The sequence below is a fragment of the Ruditapes philippinarum genome, unplaced genomic scaffold (genome assembly GCF_026571515.1).
Source record: "Ruditapes philippinarum isolate M1 unplaced genomic scaffold, ASM2657151v2 ctg2457_1_1_1_1, whole genome shotgun sequence".
Lineage (NCBI taxonomy): Eukaryota > Metazoa > Mollusca > Bivalvia > Venerida > Veneridae > Ruditapes > Ruditapes philippinarum.
Genome location: NW_026861299.1, coordinates 494,758 through 514,313, shown reverse-complemented (window position 1 = coordinate 514,313; position 19,556 = coordinate 494,758). Strand labels below are relative to the sequence as shown.

Below are 19,556 nucleotides of genomic sequence, written 5' to 3'. Positions count from 1 at the left end.
CGTTTGGTAACTGACCTTGTTGACCCCAGATATGAGAAGCATCAGAGAAAGTTTGTTGACCACTGCGCCTCCTAGGATAGCAAAGAACATGATGACGTACATAACTAAACGTACAAGTTTCATAATCTCTTTAAATATGGCATCATTTTCTTCAAATTCCCTCTCCGAAACTTGAAATATGTCGTAAGGACGCCTGAAAAGATAAACCTTATCTATTAAACACTTAGTGAAAAGTGCACTGTATTTTATGTTAATTTGTGGTATAAAAGATTTACCCTTAATCTGCCGAATTTGTCATATTGACATGTCCGACTTCCATTTTCCATTTGTCCTTTATCAATTTTTTTAATATCAAGATGAAATTTTGAAAAGTTGTCCAGCCAAAAGTATAGGGGCTGGTCAGGCACCACATAATGTGCAGACTGGCCTGTCTCTACACTGAAGACAGATGCGTATCACTTTTGTTTGCTGCAGGGTAAGGTTGCAACATGTTCTACATTTCATTGCCTCTTAAAGCAGACTAAATAAAACCGAGTCCCTGATTATTCTTTTGTTCATTTCTAATAGTTGCTGCAATATGTTTGATTTTCAGAAACAATGTATTTGTGTTAAATTTTATTGAAATATTATCTATAAATGTATATAAAAATGATGCTTTAATATGGAAATTAAACAAAATATACCATTGATCGTTGGTGATTTCAGATTCATAGGAGCCTGTTGTTGTGCTTTTGCTTTCTTCGGACGTGTTTGAAAGTTGGCGCTTTGTTGGAATCCCATCCTGGCCTGTAGGTATATACCGTGGGAGTTTACAATCCTCATATTTGACAGGTCCACCAATGCCTTCAAGAATTCCATCTTCGTTTGTATGAAGTTGTGAGAGCTTTTCTTTCAACAGATCATCCGTTCTGATATAGCCACCTGGAAAATATATTTAAAAAATAGAAATATATCTTTATCAATTTTATTTTATTTCATCTGCTGATATCAAAATTTAGTTTGTTTGATTCTGTGTATTTTTCACAGATTATGGAGCAATTGTAAACATGTGTATAACACTTGTTATTCTTAAAAAGGGATGTATATTAAGTAACCAAATTGTTTATATAGTTTGTTTTTGAATTTCTTGATTGAGACGTACTGATATCATTTTCTTCGGGCTTTCTCGGAGTGCTTGTGATGTGGTCATCACTGATATATGACGTATCTTCTGACGTCATCGACAATGAATCTCGAGAAGCTCTCCGGCGTTCTAATTCTTCCAACTCTTCTTGTTGTCGCTGTATGGCAAGTCGGTTCTCTTCTTCGATACGTTGACGTTCTATCTCTAATTGTTGTAGACGTTCCTGTTCTAATTCTAACAGCCTTTGACGTTCTAATTCTAATTCTCGTTCACGCTGAATTCTTTCAATTTCTTCAACCTGTATCATATGAATATATCTGTAATAACTTTCGGGTAATAATCAAACCTTGTAAAGCTACCAATGTTTTTCTATAAGGTGTTGAATATGAAAATTTGTTATCAAAAATATGTTTATTCATACTACTGATGGTAAAAAGCATGCCTCATCTTAAAATATGAGTCAAGTTTACTAATAAATTAACAAATAAAAAGAAAGATCTAGTTCAGCAATATCTAATGTTTAATTAATCTATATTTAGTAACATGTTTGCACGATCATGTTACACTAATGGACATAATGAGGTCGAGAACAATATGACCTATTGACTTAATATAAGCCAGACTCATGGTCAACTATGTCATTTTAAATGTCAGGAGGGAGGATTCTTACATATACATTGTAAATATATATAATTTATTGTAAATTTGACAAATTATTAATGTAAGATATTTAACTTTCAATGGTAACTTTTGAATACACCTTGTCTATATGTGCATGTATTAATAATAGTATAAGGGGAAACTGTGCTCCTCATGAAAAAGAATGGCCGCATATTGCAATTTATATCCTAAATAGAGGTCAATGAGTCATGCTAGGCTTCTTAGTGATCATCATGTTTATTGTTTGACTTTATCGCTAATGATATTGATGATATTATAAATAAGTGATATAAAGAGCATCGAATTACCAGACTTTCTCATTTGTATGAAGGGGCGTTGCCAACACCCCCAACCCCCTCAGTATAAATCAGATTGCCGAGTGTTTTAATGTTCTTTCTGTTTTGTATTGTAGGCAGAAATAAAAATGAAACCTCAGAAAAGAGTAACCAATGTACGAGCATCTAAAAATTACTTTTCTGTCGTTATCCATTTCCCTGTCGTGACAATAAGTAAACCCCAAAAAATGTCGCCAATCAACGAGCATGCTCTATTTTTATTCCCGACAGTGGAGTGCCTGTAACTTATACCTACACTCCAGTTAATTAGGTAAACGATTTATCTCTCGACACATTTTTAATAGAGAGGTATCCAACTAAGATATAACAAACAATTGACAAAATTAGAAAAACGCTAATAAATAATTATAGCAAGTGTTTACATATTGAAAAATTAACGCATTGTTAAGCATACAATTATTTGAATTAATTTCATCGTGGGTAAATCACTTAATGGTAATTTGTATGCTGATATTGTTCTTGTTTGCATCGGCTTAACACCTTTGATCATCAAATTGTTGTTTTAACAAAATGATTAATTTTCTCCTGTGGAACAACAAAAAAAAGGTCTGAATGCATCACTGATCAACATTACCTTTATTCGTCTACAATTTTCAAGGTCTTCCTTTTGCCATGATTTCATAAACACCTAAAATATATAACCAAATGAAACATGTTTAGTTAAAATTCACTGTTAACAGTACATGAAAACATAACATAGGTGAAAGCCCATCTTAACACATTCCGTCAACCGTTAGTAATACGATATTAACTTGCTCCTTTCAATTAGGTATGCAGGTGGTAGTAGCTTCTAAGAGTAAATTATAAGAAACTGTATAATAATTCAAAATACATAAATGATGGACTTTTTCTTTTCATAACCTATTGATTATTTCTTGAAATATTTGTTACATGGAATGTCTATGTAAATCAATATATATGAATATTATACGTAAACATTAAAATGTTCCCGGACAAAATTGTCCGCTCTTATTTTAAGTACGTTAGGTGATTATTTCACATTCACGTTTTTTGATAAGATATACCGACAAATATCTTTCATTCTAAATATTCTGTAATCATATAAATATATGTACCTTTAAACACTTTAAGTAAGGTATTGGAATTTTAAATCCAACCGTAACTGGACAGAATAACAATAATTTCAAATTTCAGTAAAAAAAACACTGAGATGGCTTATATGAATATAATTCATATTTTAACAATTTAATAAAGTTCATCTGACTGAAATCATAGATAAAAGCACGATCGACTGCATGAATCTCTTTTATGGTTATAGAAATAGTTGATAGTTTATTTCTCAACGAACTAGAAGCTTGATATGACAATTGCTTTTCGCATTAAAGTCAAACTTTAATCTTCTACCAATTGTTTTCAGAAATCAGAGGCATTTATGATAAGATACAAATACATTGAAAAATAGTCGACAGAATTCTTTTGAATCAATGATAAGAAACCACATGCTTTGTTTGTTTGTTTGTTTCATTTTACGCCTTTTCCCAACAGTAATTCAGTCATATAGGTGGGTAGTTTCCTAACCATCGTTCCTGGAGAGTTACACCAGTACTAGACTACCTTCCTCCGTGCTAAACTACCAAAGCATCTCCCGGGAGAAAACCACATGCAACATATTATACAGCACAAAATTGTGTTATACAAATAGGGTAATTTTTTAATAAATCTTTTTTTTATATCATTACACGATAACAGTTCATGATGTCATCGACCAATATTTGAGGCATGCCTTTGATCGCGTTTTTATTGACTTAACCTCATAAAATCGATCGCCATCGATCAATCTTAGCTCGTGAACACGATTTTTTTGTCTATATGTAGTCATTTAACATATATATAAAGTCAAAATTATATATGACAAAATGCAGTGTAAAGAAGTCACACATACTTTTTTCCAAGGGACAAACTAAGTATGAAACATTTATATCTTATGAATTTGAAACTCATAATTAAACAGAAAAATAACTTGTTAAAGAAATACAAATAAATTCAGTTATTGTCATATATCAATATATCAATTTCATATATCAATATAACAAATATTAGAATAACTGAACACTATTCCCTATTAACGGTTACTCTATCATACTCCATCATTTTATCCATATTTAAACATAGTAATTCCATATTTAAACAAAGTAATAATAAAGCAGACAGCAGAACGACATCATTGTGTAATAATGGAAAGTTGCCCCTGGTACACCGCCCGGATCAAACTCAAGCCTAAATTTGATTAACAAACTCAGATGTTGTACACTTGTACTAACCGGGTGTTTTAGAAAGAAACAACAAACTTCTACACACATTAAATCACAATCATTAATTTGTAAAATGAATATAACATATTATGTCAAATTATCGCATCCATTGTTATTTTGGAATAAAAAATGTTCTATATATGATTTATTGTCACTCACATTTTATAACAATTATTCTCTACTTATTTTGCTTAAGATTTAGTGAAATATTTTGTAATAAGTTAGTTTGAAATCCATTTGTTATATTTAAGATTTGTCATTTTAAAAAACAAATGACAATACTTCATTCACGTAGTCGTTTTTATTTCTTAAAGGAGCTTCTCTGTGGTAAAAAAGGCCAAAAACATAAAATTCATTTTTTTTGCAAACATCAAGTAATGCACTTAACATGGATAAAATCCTACAACGGGTAACAAAGAACTATAAATGATGAATTTGAAAATCAATAGATAATGCATTTCGTTACCCGATTATAGTGAAGTGAAAAGCGTTGAAATGCTTTCATTTTGGAGTAATTTTGTACAATGAAAATGGTTATTCTGATAAAACGTAACTGATCTGAACATTTGCATTATGTTGGGACAAACATCAATAAGTACCCAAATCTTGGTAGGAAAAATTAGTCCTTTTAAATTAAGCAATAACCTGTCTCCATGCAGCTGTACAAATTGCGTAACTGGTATTAAATCCAAAAAAATCTATATGAATTTACGGGTGAAATAAACTGGATAACAATAAGGCATCAGGTTTTTAATTTTAATGCATTTAAATATTATATTACCTTAGTTTTGCCAACTTGATATCCCTGAATACCCGTCTCTTCTAAAATCTGGATAGCTCTCTCATAATCACCAGCGTATATGCAATCATCAAGAAGAATTCCGTATCTAAAAAAATAAAATAAAATGAAATAACCTTAGCGTGCGTAATTCCCTTAAAAATCGATTTGCCCAAGTGTCATTTTGGGAAAGTTAATACAATTTTGTTGATAACTTTAAAGCTGACTAGACAACAGTAATGCTCTATTGCTCTATTATTATCGGACTGTATGAACGGGCAGGCTGGTCTGTTAACCTGGTATCTACCATATAGCAATCATAGTGGATAGTAACCATTCCCAAATCATAACTAGTCGTATGAAAGTGCGAATACGAATCGTGGTTAGATTGTTGTATGGGATTTGTTGTTGTAATGATATTTAGATGACGAATGCGACTTTATAATAAAAGCAAACCTTAAATGGTTGGTTGCTGTGATTCTGTTTTACGTTTTGTTAAAACACATACCTATTAAGTAGAACACATTATTGCACAGAATGTAAAAAAGATACAATAAGACGTACTATAAAAGCTTGTTCATGCATGCCAATTTGGAAGGAAAACAAATGATCCAATATTGAACTTGCCTGGATTTACTTTTTTGTACTGTGTATGAAGTTAGAAGGTCTACACAATGTGCTTTTAATATTAACCGTAATGGAAATAAGGTTTAAACCATTTTTGTGTTATGTGTATGTCATGGTTCTTGTGCTCATGTTTGTGTTAAGTCTCACTCCATATGTAATAGTATTACCATGTATGTACATTGTGCCAAAATATCTTATCTTATCTTATCTTATCTTGTCTTTATAATAACACATATTTAACGGTTGTATTTTCATTTCCTTTATCAAATGATTGAGTTATTATTCCCTGACACATACAGACTGTTTCGGGAAATCCGAGGTAAACTGGTTCATATATTATATCATCATAATTATATTTAATATTTAAACACACGCGTAGTACGTGCGTGTTCCATTTAGATTACGCGAAGTAATTAGCAACAACCAAGATATTTAATGGCAACAATGTTCTTAAACATAAAAGTGAAGTCATTCGCATTTATTTCAATCAATCATAAGACAGAACAATTCATATGTTAATTTACATTTTCCATCATTTTATGAATTATGTTATTTTAATAGCGAACGTACAAACATTTTAAATTTATTTAGATTTAAATAGTCCACTCTTACTCACGTTTAAGAGCTGTGTGTTTTAAATCCTTTTTGTTGAATAGCTCACCATGTTTCAAGGAAAGTAGTTGAGTAGAAGTAATGGATACTTAGTAGATATTGTCATTATTACTTATTGGTTTATTACTATGACTGGCCAATGTGTCAATAAAACTATTCGGCACGGGAATAAGGAACGTGTTATATATGACAACATTATGAACCGTCAAGTTCTAGCGTTCATCTACCTATCAATTATACATGACGTAAGATGACATCGCTTATTGCAAAAAAACCTCATATGACCATAAAGATGACACTGCGGACAGTAAAAATAATTTTGACATACTGACGAACAATAAAATATTAGTGCAAACTTTAGCAAATTGTCCTACATTTTTATGATAAGTTCTTTTTGACTATAGGTTCGTTCAATTAACCATTTCATTTTCATATCAAGTTTTTAAGTAAGTATAATATCTAGTTATTTACGCAAATGTCTTAATATTCAGATTTCACTCTCCTTTCCTATATATTCAACCTTTGATCCTTGATGGTAGGGGCGGTTGTGGATTCAAATCTTACTCGGGTTTTGACCATGTTTCTTCATATAATACCAGTAATGGCGAGTACTCAAACATGAATGATTCATGTGAATATTTTTATTTCCATTACACATAAGAGCATGATACTGAATGTAATGGAGTTCAACATTGTCTTTTCTCATTTGTCTTTTCTGTGGTAATATCGGTTCTTATCGTAGATTAATATACTTCAATTCATATCACAACATTTCATCTACAAAACATAAATATGATGTATCTAAAAACTTCAATTCATTTTCTAAATACGTATTTTATTGCAATTAATTTCGTCTTTTTGTCGTTTTATTGGGTGAGAAATGCGTTTGAGACTTTCCGTTTTTTTCACATTTCTAGGTAAGACGCCTTCTCAGAGATAAAGTGACGCGTTTTTCTTCATTTTTTGTTGTTATTTGAATTGATAAAAATGGGCAATTTTCTATAATTTGATTTTCATATTATATAAAAAAAGTCCATCTTTTTCGCTATGGAAAAAATATTGACTCATGCATGACTTATATATCGATTTCTCATACATTAATCATAAATATTATTTGATCTATCGATATATCTTCTTTGTTATATGATACATTGTGTTTCCTTTTTTTTTTTCGATCATTATTTTTTTCTTTATATAGCCGACTTTTTTCTACTAGTATTTTACACTATTTCTTTGTTGGTAAAGTCGGAAATAAATACGTTTAATATACCAGAATATAAATGATTTGTATAGGCGGAGAATGTCATAAATTATAAACCCTGGTCAGGACATTATTGACCTGAAAAACGACTAAGCTTGTTTTAATGATTCTTTATGCTAATCATATGTTAATCAAACATACATTTCCATAAAGTCATTGAACACATGTGCAAAAAGATACTGTCTTATATCGGAACAAGTACGTGACTGTGGTATTCAGTGTCGTAGAGCATTTAAATAATAAAAATGGAAATCGGTAAAAAAATCTGGAAGAGGGTGATCCCTCGGAAGCATTAATCGCAAAAAATACATGAAAATTGCAGAGTCGGTTTGATTGAGTCTGTATATGAGGGATAATAAATAAGTGCAACATTCCTGACGCCCCCTCGCAACTGCATTTTTCTCACTTGAAAATGTTTGAATCAATGATCCCGAAGGACCAAAAAAAAAAACAAATGAAATCAAGGCGTCACCTTGTCATGTCCAAAACACTTCATAACAATCATATCAATAAGTTTATAGCTACTTATAAACTATATGTAAAATAAGTTATAAATGTCTATAAATAGATTTTACTTCTGTCATTTAATGATACCATTTGACAGTTAAAAATAAACTTTTGAGATATAGACTTTGGTATTTCTTCCGCCTCCACCTTTGAAGAGTCGTGTCAAAATGGCGACATTTAACCACAGGTAAAGTGAAAATGATTGAATAATTGTTATACTGATGTAAGTCGATGAAATATGTTGTTGTGAGTACAAAATGTAGTTTTAGAACAATCCTATTATGTACGTCCGTTATTAAAGAAAACAGTAATAAATAGTCTTGAAACCTTTTTATAAACCATCGTTATGATAAATGAACACACTCCATAAGCCGAGCTTTTTGTTTGTGATTTCATTGCTCATTGGGCATTTCTCCTTTACAGTATTATTTGTGGTGATGTTTTTTTTCCGTTCAGAATATAATTTTATAATATAAGCACGAGAGTCAACTTAATATATAACAGCAGGCAATTTAGTTAAAGTTATATAATAAATGAACATTTATTTCCCAAATGCAATCTATTCAAAGAACAAAATATTAGATCAAGCTAGACAAACTAAATCTACAAATGCTTGCAGGTAAAACATAGAAATTCTATTATATGTAAAAACATTATGAAAAATCAGGTAACAAAGGAAAGATGGAAGTAAATTGAAATGCATTAGATAAAGTGAGTCATAATAAAAATATGAAACTAGAGCCAATCTTGCCAATAAGCAATATATATTATAATTTCAACCAATATTTTCTATTAACAAAAAATAAATGAAAGATGTGGAAAAAACTGTAAACAAGTAATAGCGGTAAAAATAAAAGAAAAACATATATAATTATATAATATCTGAATAATTATAGTACATAATATGGAAAATGGGAGATCCCTTAGAGGCAATGAAAATTAAAAAAATATGATGAACAAGATTATCAAGGAAAGATGGAGTTCAATGAACGCAAAACGACAAGAAAATTGCAGACTTGGATTTGACCGTGTCTGTTCGTGAAGTATAATGGAAAAGTGCAACCTCAGTCAAACTCTCTAAGACCGGTTAAAGTCACCTTTTATTTGGCAACTAGAAATATAATATCAGTAACATGATTTAGTTTCAAACTCATGAATAAGAACAAATGAACAAAGACTTACCTCTGTACAAAATCCTCAAACACAATTCTCACAGGGTAGCCATCCCGACGGAGCTGTGCAAGTTCCATTAATCCATTGCACGATAATTGCCGACGAATTAGCTCGGAATCAAACTTACTAGCCGACAAATGATGGTTCGGCTTAACACATCTTTAATAAACGAAACGAAAATATTATAATTCCAGCACAAGTTTAAACCTCATTCATGTCTACTTCATTATTAAAATCATTGTAATTATAACGTATTGTTCATATTCAAAACAGTGTGGTTTAAAACACGATTAAAGGCAAGATTACGTCAATTACTGACAAGTGGAAATATTTCGATAAAAACCAATCTAATTTAACCAAGGAGTTCCGCTGCAATGAAACCTTTGCGCCTCTGTTTGATGAATCATGTCATTAACAAAAATAGCGGTATCTACTTTATTACATTAACTTTGAAATAATTGACAAATGAAAGCCGCATCTAAATTTATTTTTCATTGTCTTTTTTTTTGCTAATTTCATGTGAATCTTTACAGATTTATCACTTTAAGCCGAGGATATAACAACACTTAACTTGAAATAGTGTTAGTTCCCGAATCATAAAAAATGATGCAAATTGTCCATTTAGCGTAATTTATGATAACATTAAACTGCAAAGCATAAAAAGTATGAAAACAAATTGTTTTGAGATAATTGTTGCAGAACAATAAATTTAGCAACAACGACCGTCATAACAACATTTGCCATAAATGTCAAACAAAATTAAACATGAAATAAATTGCCAAATGCAATCATACTCATAGTTTGTTTGAATCGTTAATTACAACAGTAAGCTCGATTAATATAGGTAAATAATGTTCAGAAAAAATTGTCCACGTGTTTAATTGTCTTTTTATCCGTAACAGAGAACGGAAATAATACAGAATGAACCTACCTTACAAAAATAGGCTGTGCCAAATTAATTTTCTCCATAAGGTCAGTAAGGGAACGCTGAAAATAAAACATTAGATAATCAGCATTACATTTAGAACTTTTAAGCTATAGTTTGTCTTTCAAAATAAACCAAAACAGATTTTCCAGCTTTTTGTCTACTACATTGAATATGTTACACGTTGTTATAATTTTTCCTAAGCAAATGCCGTAAAATAGCGCAACTTTGTCCTGTTAAAACGGAAGAATTTAAATTTAGTGAAATTAACGCAAAATTGCAATGATACTACAAGTTATAAGATATTATAACAGGTTATATAACCGTGTGTTGCATGTAACGGTTGTTAGTTTATATAACCCGGGCTTTTATATACTGTTAACTACTACATGATACTGCACAATTTTTGCTTTATAACTATGGAAATAAATTAATAAATTTACTGCAGCGTGTATATAATTAATATAAGCGTCGTGATTGACCGTAACAAACGTCATTAATATAAAGTTCTTATACATGTACATATTTTAAATAAAAACCTTGTAGCTAAAGACATAAACAGTCCTATTACTTCTGAAAATAATTATTTCTGCAATTGGGGCTTGAGTACGTTAATAAGATGTACGAACCTTAAAATGGTTGGTCACTGTTGGAGACGACCTTGCACTTGCCATGCTATCTAGTGTGTCGCCTGAAAGATTCCGGGGCCTGAAATACAAAATTAAACGTCAGAGTAAAATCTATATCTTTCTATTATTACTTTAGTGTTTTTATTGAATTGTGTATATTTTAAATTGTATATGATTCTATTAATATGTATCTTCATAGAATTAGAACGATGACAAAATAGGCACATTCAAGAGTAAAAGTTGCGATAAAAGTATACTGTGCCATGACAACTTAAAGTTAACAATTATTTGTGTAATAGTCTTCTTTCTATGCAGTTTGTTTCCATACCTTTTCTATGCTTGATGTAAACATGTATTGTGTAACTATGCATTGTCTACGCATTGTCTATTTATTATGCATTGTGGAACCATGCATTTTCTATGCATTGTGTTTCTATACATTGTTTATGCATGATATAACTATGAATTGTGGTTATTGATAAATGTATACCGTATCCGTATGTATATACATGTATAATCAAGTATGTATATCACAATACATCATGCAGTGGACGTGTAAATGTAACATAGAAAACATACCAACATACCTGTATTTACGAAATACACTTGTCATATAACAGTGCTGTGTTATATAAAGTAACATGTATATAATCGGCAAATTTTGATAAACTCAGTGCAATTAAGTGTTCTTTCAAAAGTTTATTTTTCCAAATTTTTAAATATTGATGGTAATAATAACGATAAAGCAGCAATCGTTCATCTATTTTTTAATCAGCAAATGTTTGAGTAGCTTAACATTTCTACAACTTGTTAAGTAGACATTGTTGCTATTTCATAGTTCATTTAGGCTGCACAATCAAATCGAGCCTGCAACAATTTCAATTTCGTCGTTCTGGGCGTTCTGTTCTCTATTTTATATGGTAAGACTAATACATTTATTTGACCGAAAGAAATATTATCATTCCATTTTTATCTATGTAGTTAACAGGCACCGCTTTGCACTGAGCTTATAAAAACTTGTAACAAACAATGAAATACAATTGCAAACAAAAAGATATATATAAATAGACCTTTCCACAGTCGATACATTACATTGCTAACCTATTCGTCTTTATACGTAAAGACGCCTTCCTCGAAACGGACTCTTTTAGTTGCTTCCTGAGGTCTAGAGAGGATGGCCAGGCACTCGGCAGCTTTGGTCTACTGGTGCATTGTCGAGCAAAACTGCAAAATACAAGAAAAAAGTAAATTGCGGTTCATATATTCACAGAAGTGATGGTCAACTGAGATTTATATCGGCATTACAACACATTGCAGGTGAGCACATTTAAAAGATTTACAAATAATTGATTCCGTGCGATATTTCATATAGAACATATCGATAGAAAACTACCAGCCAGTAAAGGAGATAGCTTAATAAGCCATTCACATAATCTTTATACCTGAAATGCTCAATCTGGGTAATAAGATGTACAACTGTGACATGGATAATTCACAAAAAAAGATAAACAAAACTTTAGCAAATAGGTTGTTTTGTATGTGAATATTTCCCCTTTAATTTAAAGTTTCTTTAAATAGTTTAAATTTACCAAATTTCGCTCTATGCTAATTAACCTAGCAATATGACCGACCTGTCAAATTAAATATGTTACAGTGTCAGAATTAACTATCATTTTTATTTTTCGGTGTTTATTAAGTCAAACGCCGGGTTGAACATATTTGATTTAACTAGATTTTAATTTTTGTTTCGATAAGGCATTGTCCTACAGGTCATTCTCAATCTAATTACTTTATCTGTTAGAAGAAAATGATGACCGAATAAGTTTTTTTACTCAAGTTAAGAACAGTGAACTCTAGTATTTTGTTGTTAAACAGATTAAATCCCAAGATTGAGATCTGTTAACGTTATTCGATGAGAAAGTATTCAGTCTTTCTTTATTTCGTTTGTGTGTCGGCGTGGGGGTTTCGGATGCGGGTTGGGTGATGTCATGTTAAAAATCAACAATGTATTTGGTGATTTTCTTGACCAACGAAATAATTATATTTATTATGCACACTAGAACTATATTTTAACATGTTTTGTTTCTTCTTCCATCTATGTTGACCACGCAACATAAAAATACGAAAAGTATTTTTCATTCAAACTGTAGAATTTATTTCGTGTACTTTTTCGAAAAGATTTCATTTTTTATTAATTTTCTTCATTTGAAAAGATAAAGAAAAATTGAAAATGTAATGTAAATATGTGTATGCCAGCGAAAAGATTTACCAAACATTCTCTTATTCATAATATTTTTACCTCGTCGTCTTAATTTAGCAAGGGTCAGAGGTCATTTTATAACAGTCACGAGCTGTCTCACGCATCAGATACTTTTCATATCTTGTCATTTATGTGGCCCACTTTGCAGTTATGAGCAGCCTCTTAAAGTGGCGTAAAGCTGTTCTTAATAACAACAATTCATTTATTGTAGAAATTTAGAATGAAAGAATGTAAGTTGAACACGTTTTATACTTTATAAACCTATAAAAACAAGTTAACAAATTGGTTTTTTGTCGCAAAATGTTCGGAACATCAGTTAATATCCCATTTGAAAAGGGGAAGAATATAAAAGTTTAATTGAAACAAGAAACAATTCATTGTGGTGAAAAACGGAAAGGTGGAAAAATGCAAAGTGAAGTTTTGTCAATTTCCTGTCTCGATTTCGTGATTTGTTAAAATGTTTATATGCGTGACATCTGAAACATATATGCCCTCAAAATAACTCCGATTAATGTTTCACTTTATCTTCTCTCACTTAAGATTTGTTTTAGGAAAATGTTCCTTACGATTAAAGGATCATTATAATTATTGATTAAAGTAGCATGCCTCCAGATTCCGCCTATATGACTGAAATACTGTTGGGAAAAGGCGTAAAATGAAACAAACAAAACAGATTCATGCTTATTTTCATGAAAATTTATAATATGTATTTAAAAGTAAAATAGTGTGAAGTTAACAAAGCAATTTACTTACACATTGCAAACAGCACTTAAAATCAACGTAAATTATCAAAAAGCGGTATAAATAAGCAAAATCCACCCATACTGCGTTAGCCACACAGTAGAAATATGGTGATGAATACTGCAAAACAGCCCTTTATCGCACAAAACATGTAAATTGTTACTTGAGTCTTAAATCATTTTGATTTTCTTAAAATTTAGTACATATTACTCAAGTTTATTTTTCTTGAAATATTTTGGTAGTGAACAATATTTTGTGAAATTCTGTATCATCCTCTTAAAAGTTGAGTTGATCTGGATATTCTAATATTTTGTAGTGTGTGTAGATATCATACCAGTATATTCTAATAAACAATGATACTGATTATGATGTATAATATACAAAAGTCAAACCAATTCTAACTTAAGAAACATTGTGAAATGTTGCAGAGAGATGTTAAGACAAATTTTGTAATGTACGATTTGTAATGTATTCAGAAATAGACATTTAGGATATTCAGTTCGTTTACATTTTAGAAAATAGTTCATTTTTATTAATTTTCGTATTTGTAAAGATAAGACAAATTTGTGATAAAAACATATATATGCCAACAAAATGGACAAGATTTGTAATGTTCATGCTATCAGACTTAAGTTGTAATGTAAATTCACGTAGACTATATCTGTAATGTATACACTCACATACTAAATTCGTAATGTACAAACTCTAAAACAAGATTTTTAATGTACATACTGTCAGACCAAATTTGTTATGCACATACTCTCAGACTATATTTGTAATGTACATAATCTCAGACTACGTTTGTAATGGACAATGTCCCTTGGACTATATTTGCACTGTTCAAACCCTCATACCATATTTGTAATGTAAATACTCTCAGACAAGATTTGTAATGTACATACTATCTGAGTAAATTTATAATGTACACACTCTCAGACTAAATTTATAATGTACATGTTCTCAGACTAAATGTGTTATGTACATACTCTCAGACTATATTCATAATGTACATACCCTCAGACTATATTTGTAATGCGCAGACTAAATTTATAGTGTACATACTCTCAGACTAAATTCATAATGTACATACTCTCAGACATAAAAGTTATAGTGTACATACTTTAAGACTAAATTAATGGTTTACATGCTTTCAGACTAAATTTATAATGTACATACTCCGCTATTGATCCTGTTGCAGACATTGAAGCTGAAAACAAGTCTCTGATGAACTCATTGTTGCTGTTTAACAGACAAGACACGAGGTCCTGGTTGAGATTGTCACGATTACGCTCGAGAAAACCGTTCGCATCATAGGTTACCTGTAAAATATTAATGTTGCCGTGAATGTATAATTGATATACATGTAATTCAATCTTATTCATATTTACAATGAACTTATCAATTTAGATTGGTGAATAATCGGAATTACCGATTAAGCAAAATAGTTCATGAACTGAAATATGTAATCCGGCAATCGTTGTCAATTGTAAAATTATAAATGTTACTGTGAATGTATAATTAATATAATTCAATCTTATCTACATCTAGAGTTAGATTGGTGAATAATCAGAATTCCCTTTCAAACAAAATGGTACATGAACTGCAATACGTAAAACGGCAATCGTTGACAAAAATATGAACAATTTTATGCATTTCATTTCAGCAAACGTTTACAGCTGCATAGTTCAGAGCATATACCATCCAGGTGCTGGGTGTTTCTTTTCCTTTCAATTTTACTTTTTTAGTAAAATACCCTAATTTGTAATGCACCAGCTAGTGTATTAACTAAAAAATTAGTTTAAAAATTGCTAATTTGTTATTTGAAATCAGATTTGATTGACATGTGTATTTAATCATTGAACATTAAGGAATCAATTATTAAGACGTTATTGTCAACACAGATATTTCTTATAACAGTAATGTGCATACGATATGCACATATTAAACACTGTATTCTTTGATTAAGAATTAATCAATCTACTTATCGTTAATAATTAATTCATTTGATATATTTTATTACAAAAAAATCTCAAAACGTGCACCGCTTTTGTATTTCAAAGAAGTTTTATATCGAATGAAAGAAGATATAGATTTGGCTATACCTTGTTATAAGAGAATACTATAAACCTCATTCTTGAATAAATTTATAACTTTTGAAAAGAAAAAAAGACACCAGGTGGGATGTATTCAGTTTCTTTTTATATTTAACGCTTCTTTTTGTACCTTGTAAATAAAATTTTGAAACAACTAATACAATTACAAGCAAAGGTCAAAGAAATAAAATGAGCAAAACACTGAAATACAATTTAAGATGTCATTGGTCTGACCAAAAAACCTCTATTTAATGCGATAGCTATCGCCAGCTTCCTACAATGGTGTTTTTATTATAAATTAACATGTCGAGGGAACATTAAAATGAATTTAACTAATGACATGCCCGTCTAAATGTAGAGTTATCTTAGTATAATTCACGTGATAATCAAGTTTCGAGAGAACAGTTATACTTTATTAATACTTGTATACCGACACCATGGCTTCGACAGAATACATTATTGTTTGAAGTAATTGTCTGTCATTACTAATAACTGCTAACTTAATATGTTAATGTCATAAAAGAGCATTTACTCGACAAATGTTTTGTGACTTTTTTTACTTACTTTGACAAAAACAAATCGTGTGATAAAAGTGATGACAAAACTGGCATTGTTATTGGACACTAGTTTAATCTTGGACAGAACAATTCGCTTTCATTTGTTCACTTTCATTGATCATTTGAATTGATGGCATCATAATATAATTAGTTTCTGTGTTCATATTGAAGAAAAGAACATAAACAAAATATAATAGCCCAAAATTGACGCAAATTCCAAAGCATATTAAGTATTTGATTTACAAGTAGGAAGTACTATTAGTAAAGAGAAACTCCCAACATTAAAATAGATGTAACACACATTTACTTTATATATTTGATTAATAGAAGTGTACACATTTACGTATCTAAAGAAAGGAAAATTGTGTACCAAATCATGTTCGTAACAATGATAATTCAGATTTATATATAAATGTGGAAACATTTATAAGTTATTTACTTTATATTTCAATCTGCTGTCGCGTTGGAGTGTCATAATGCGTTAAATATTATAACACATTTCTATATTTAGGTACTGTCCAAAAATACATAAACAGTTTAGGCAGATGCCCTGTCATTAAGATTTCAATAGCCGTCATTTATTTATAAAAATGCAATAATTCTATCACCCCTAATGAAATTATAATAAAGACGGTGTTGACATAATAATATCTATGTTGTTGTATAAAGTAACGTGAGTTTCCTTTTCTTTTGTAAGTGTCGGTTTTATTGTATATGGCTTGCCTACGTTTGAATAAACATCTATTTATACGATATATCTAAATACCGAAACAAGATAGAAATATAAGAAAGAGTACTTGACAAAAAATGAAAATATTACACCTTTTAATAAAATATATAATCATGATTATGAATTGATATAAAATGTTCCGTTCATTCAGATAATATTATTTTCTTGCCTTACAAAAATGTTTTAAGACATGATGTTCATAAATAACACGAATGTGAATGAATAAGAGACCATGCAGCGTTTTGAGTTGGAACACAATCTTTAAAATGATATTGTTCCACGCTTTCTTCCAACGTATCTTGTTTTCATGTACCACGAACGTCATTCATATGTTTAGCGACAAAACAATCGGGCCTATCCAGCAAGAAAAATGCGAGGTCGGACCCGGCATTAAACATTAGAGTCAAGATATAGATATGTTAAATCCAGCGCTATACACAAAGGTTTAAGAAATGTTACATACATCTTCAGCGTAGTGTTTGATTCCGAAGGAAACTTTGTCTCCCATTTGTGGTATGAATCGTCTATTAGTTGAGCAATAATTCTTAAGTTTGTGCACCAAGGTATAGTCGCTGGACTGCGGGAACCGAGATTCTTCATCCAGGAGGGGCATTATTCCGTGTGGCTTCTAGAAATATAAAAAAATGAAATTTAACACACTTAATAATCCAGCATGTTCCGCGTCAGTGCGCTATGGTACATTTTTGTAATTGCTTATTAAAGGTTAACTTTATCAAATTGCGACATTTGACTACAAAATCTAATTTTAAATGTATTCTTTGTTTTTAACAACACGCGTATCATCTAATGTCATACATTAAACTCATTATTAGATTTACCAATGTACATATATAAGTAGTTTTTTGTCCAAAATATGATGTACTTTATCGAATGATATGCTGTGAATCAATTTTGTTTATACTTTGACTTCCATTCTTTATTCCCTATAACAATAACTTCATTTCATTGATATATAGTGTAAAACAATTTAAAATGTTGACCAACATTTTAATTAAGGGCAAGTGAACTTTAATTTATCTTTTATATTTGCATAACAAACTTTTATCTTTAATCGATTCAGTATTGAAAATTATCGTATATAATTATTTTTAAAGCGAGAATGCAACGGACCTGAAAGAGCAAATTTAGAACGTCTTCGTTGCTATGGTAAAGTATGTCCTTCCATGCAATTCCTTCCATTTCATAATCCCTCTGTTCTCGTGGAAATATATAATCCATGAAATACATCTGTAACTTTTCATTAGTTGCGTTGATAAGGAATTGGTCCAGTCCGTTGCTAGGGAAGTTCTCGAAGCCCGACATATCCAAGATGCCTATGGATGCCCCACGTGATACACTATAAAACCAAATATTTTACAAATCTATTATTTTAATATCTACCAAACCTGATATATATACAAATATAATATTTCTATTACTAATACTTAGTAATACTCAATACCGAAGCAAATCAAAGAGGACAAAATAAATTGATTATTACAAAAGGTAACAACTGTAATATTTGTTTCCTTCAGTAAAGTATAAATACTATCCCTGCATCTTTGAGCTATACTAGTATGTTTTATCCACACATACCTGACAACTTCTGCAAGTGATTTTTATATAAAAGTTCAAGGAAAAATGGCTTTTGATAATTTTCAAGAGCCAACGAGTGTCATAGATTTCGAGCTGGACTACTTTGGTTTTGTAATATAAAACGATACGAATACAGAACAATGGTGGTTGTGTTCAGTCGACAATTCATCTAATAAACATTTCAGCTCGGCACAAAATGGACATATTAACTGTTTTGAATTTATATATAAATACAGCATAACATTCAGACCTTTCATTTTCACAGCTCCATAGATTTCTGTTGACTTGACCAACAATCCAACCAAACAGTCTTGAGTATAAATCCTTAGCAAGCGCATCCCGGCAATCGTTTGCCTCGCGCAAGTTCTTCCAGGATTGTATCCTCTCCCCTACAATTACCAAACACTCCATTACAGCAACTTGTTATCATTTTATTTACGTTAAAAATAGATGTATTGATAACAATTTGGCTGATTTTTTATAAAAGCATTTATAATCGTTTATTTCTTTGATAGCATCGTAAAAAAAGTTATCACTAAACAAACAAAACGGATTTCGTATAAGTGAATTTTGAAATAGTTATGTGATGTATGTGCCCCTCACCGCCGACGGTTCGAGTCCCTCCAGGGATTTTGGATTCTTTATGTGAGGAAGC

General features: G+C 30.6%; 1 protein-coding gene across 2 annotated transcripts in view; it reads right to left on the bottom strand.

The window, feature by feature from the left end:
- The window catches only part of LOC132715175 (uncharacterized), a 45,807-nt gene that overhangs the window by 10,779 nt on the left and 15,472 nt on the right, over positions 1-19,556 (bottom strand). The window contains exons 8-20 of one of the 2 annotated variants that reach the window (XM_060698160.1): positions 19,152-19,290; positions 18,437-18,662; positions 17,769-17,933; positions 15,102-15,244; positions 12,017-12,148; positions 10,925-11,003; positions 10,302-10,357; positions 9,380-9,529; positions 5,194-5,299; positions 2,714-2,767; positions 1,142-1,421; positions 684-921; positions 16-193 (exon numbers count right to left, since the gene is read on the bottom strand). In XM_060698160.1, coding sequence (XP_060554143.1) covers positions 16-193; positions 684-921; positions 1,142-1,421; positions 2,714-2,767; positions 5,194-5,299; positions 9,380-9,529; positions 10,302-10,357; positions 10,925-11,003; positions 12,017-12,148; positions 15,102-15,244; positions 17,769-17,933; positions 18,437-18,662; positions 19,152-19,290 — 1,946 coding nt within the window. The remainder of the gene's footprint in view (positions 1-15; positions 194-683; positions 922-1,141; positions 1,422-2,713; positions 2,768-5,193; positions 5,300-9,379; positions 9,530-10,301; positions 10,358-10,924; positions 11,004-12,016; positions 12,149-15,101; positions 15,245-17,768; positions 17,934-18,436; positions 18,663-19,151; positions 19,291-19,556) is intronic. The other variant, XM_060698161.1, reaches the window with a different exon arrangement.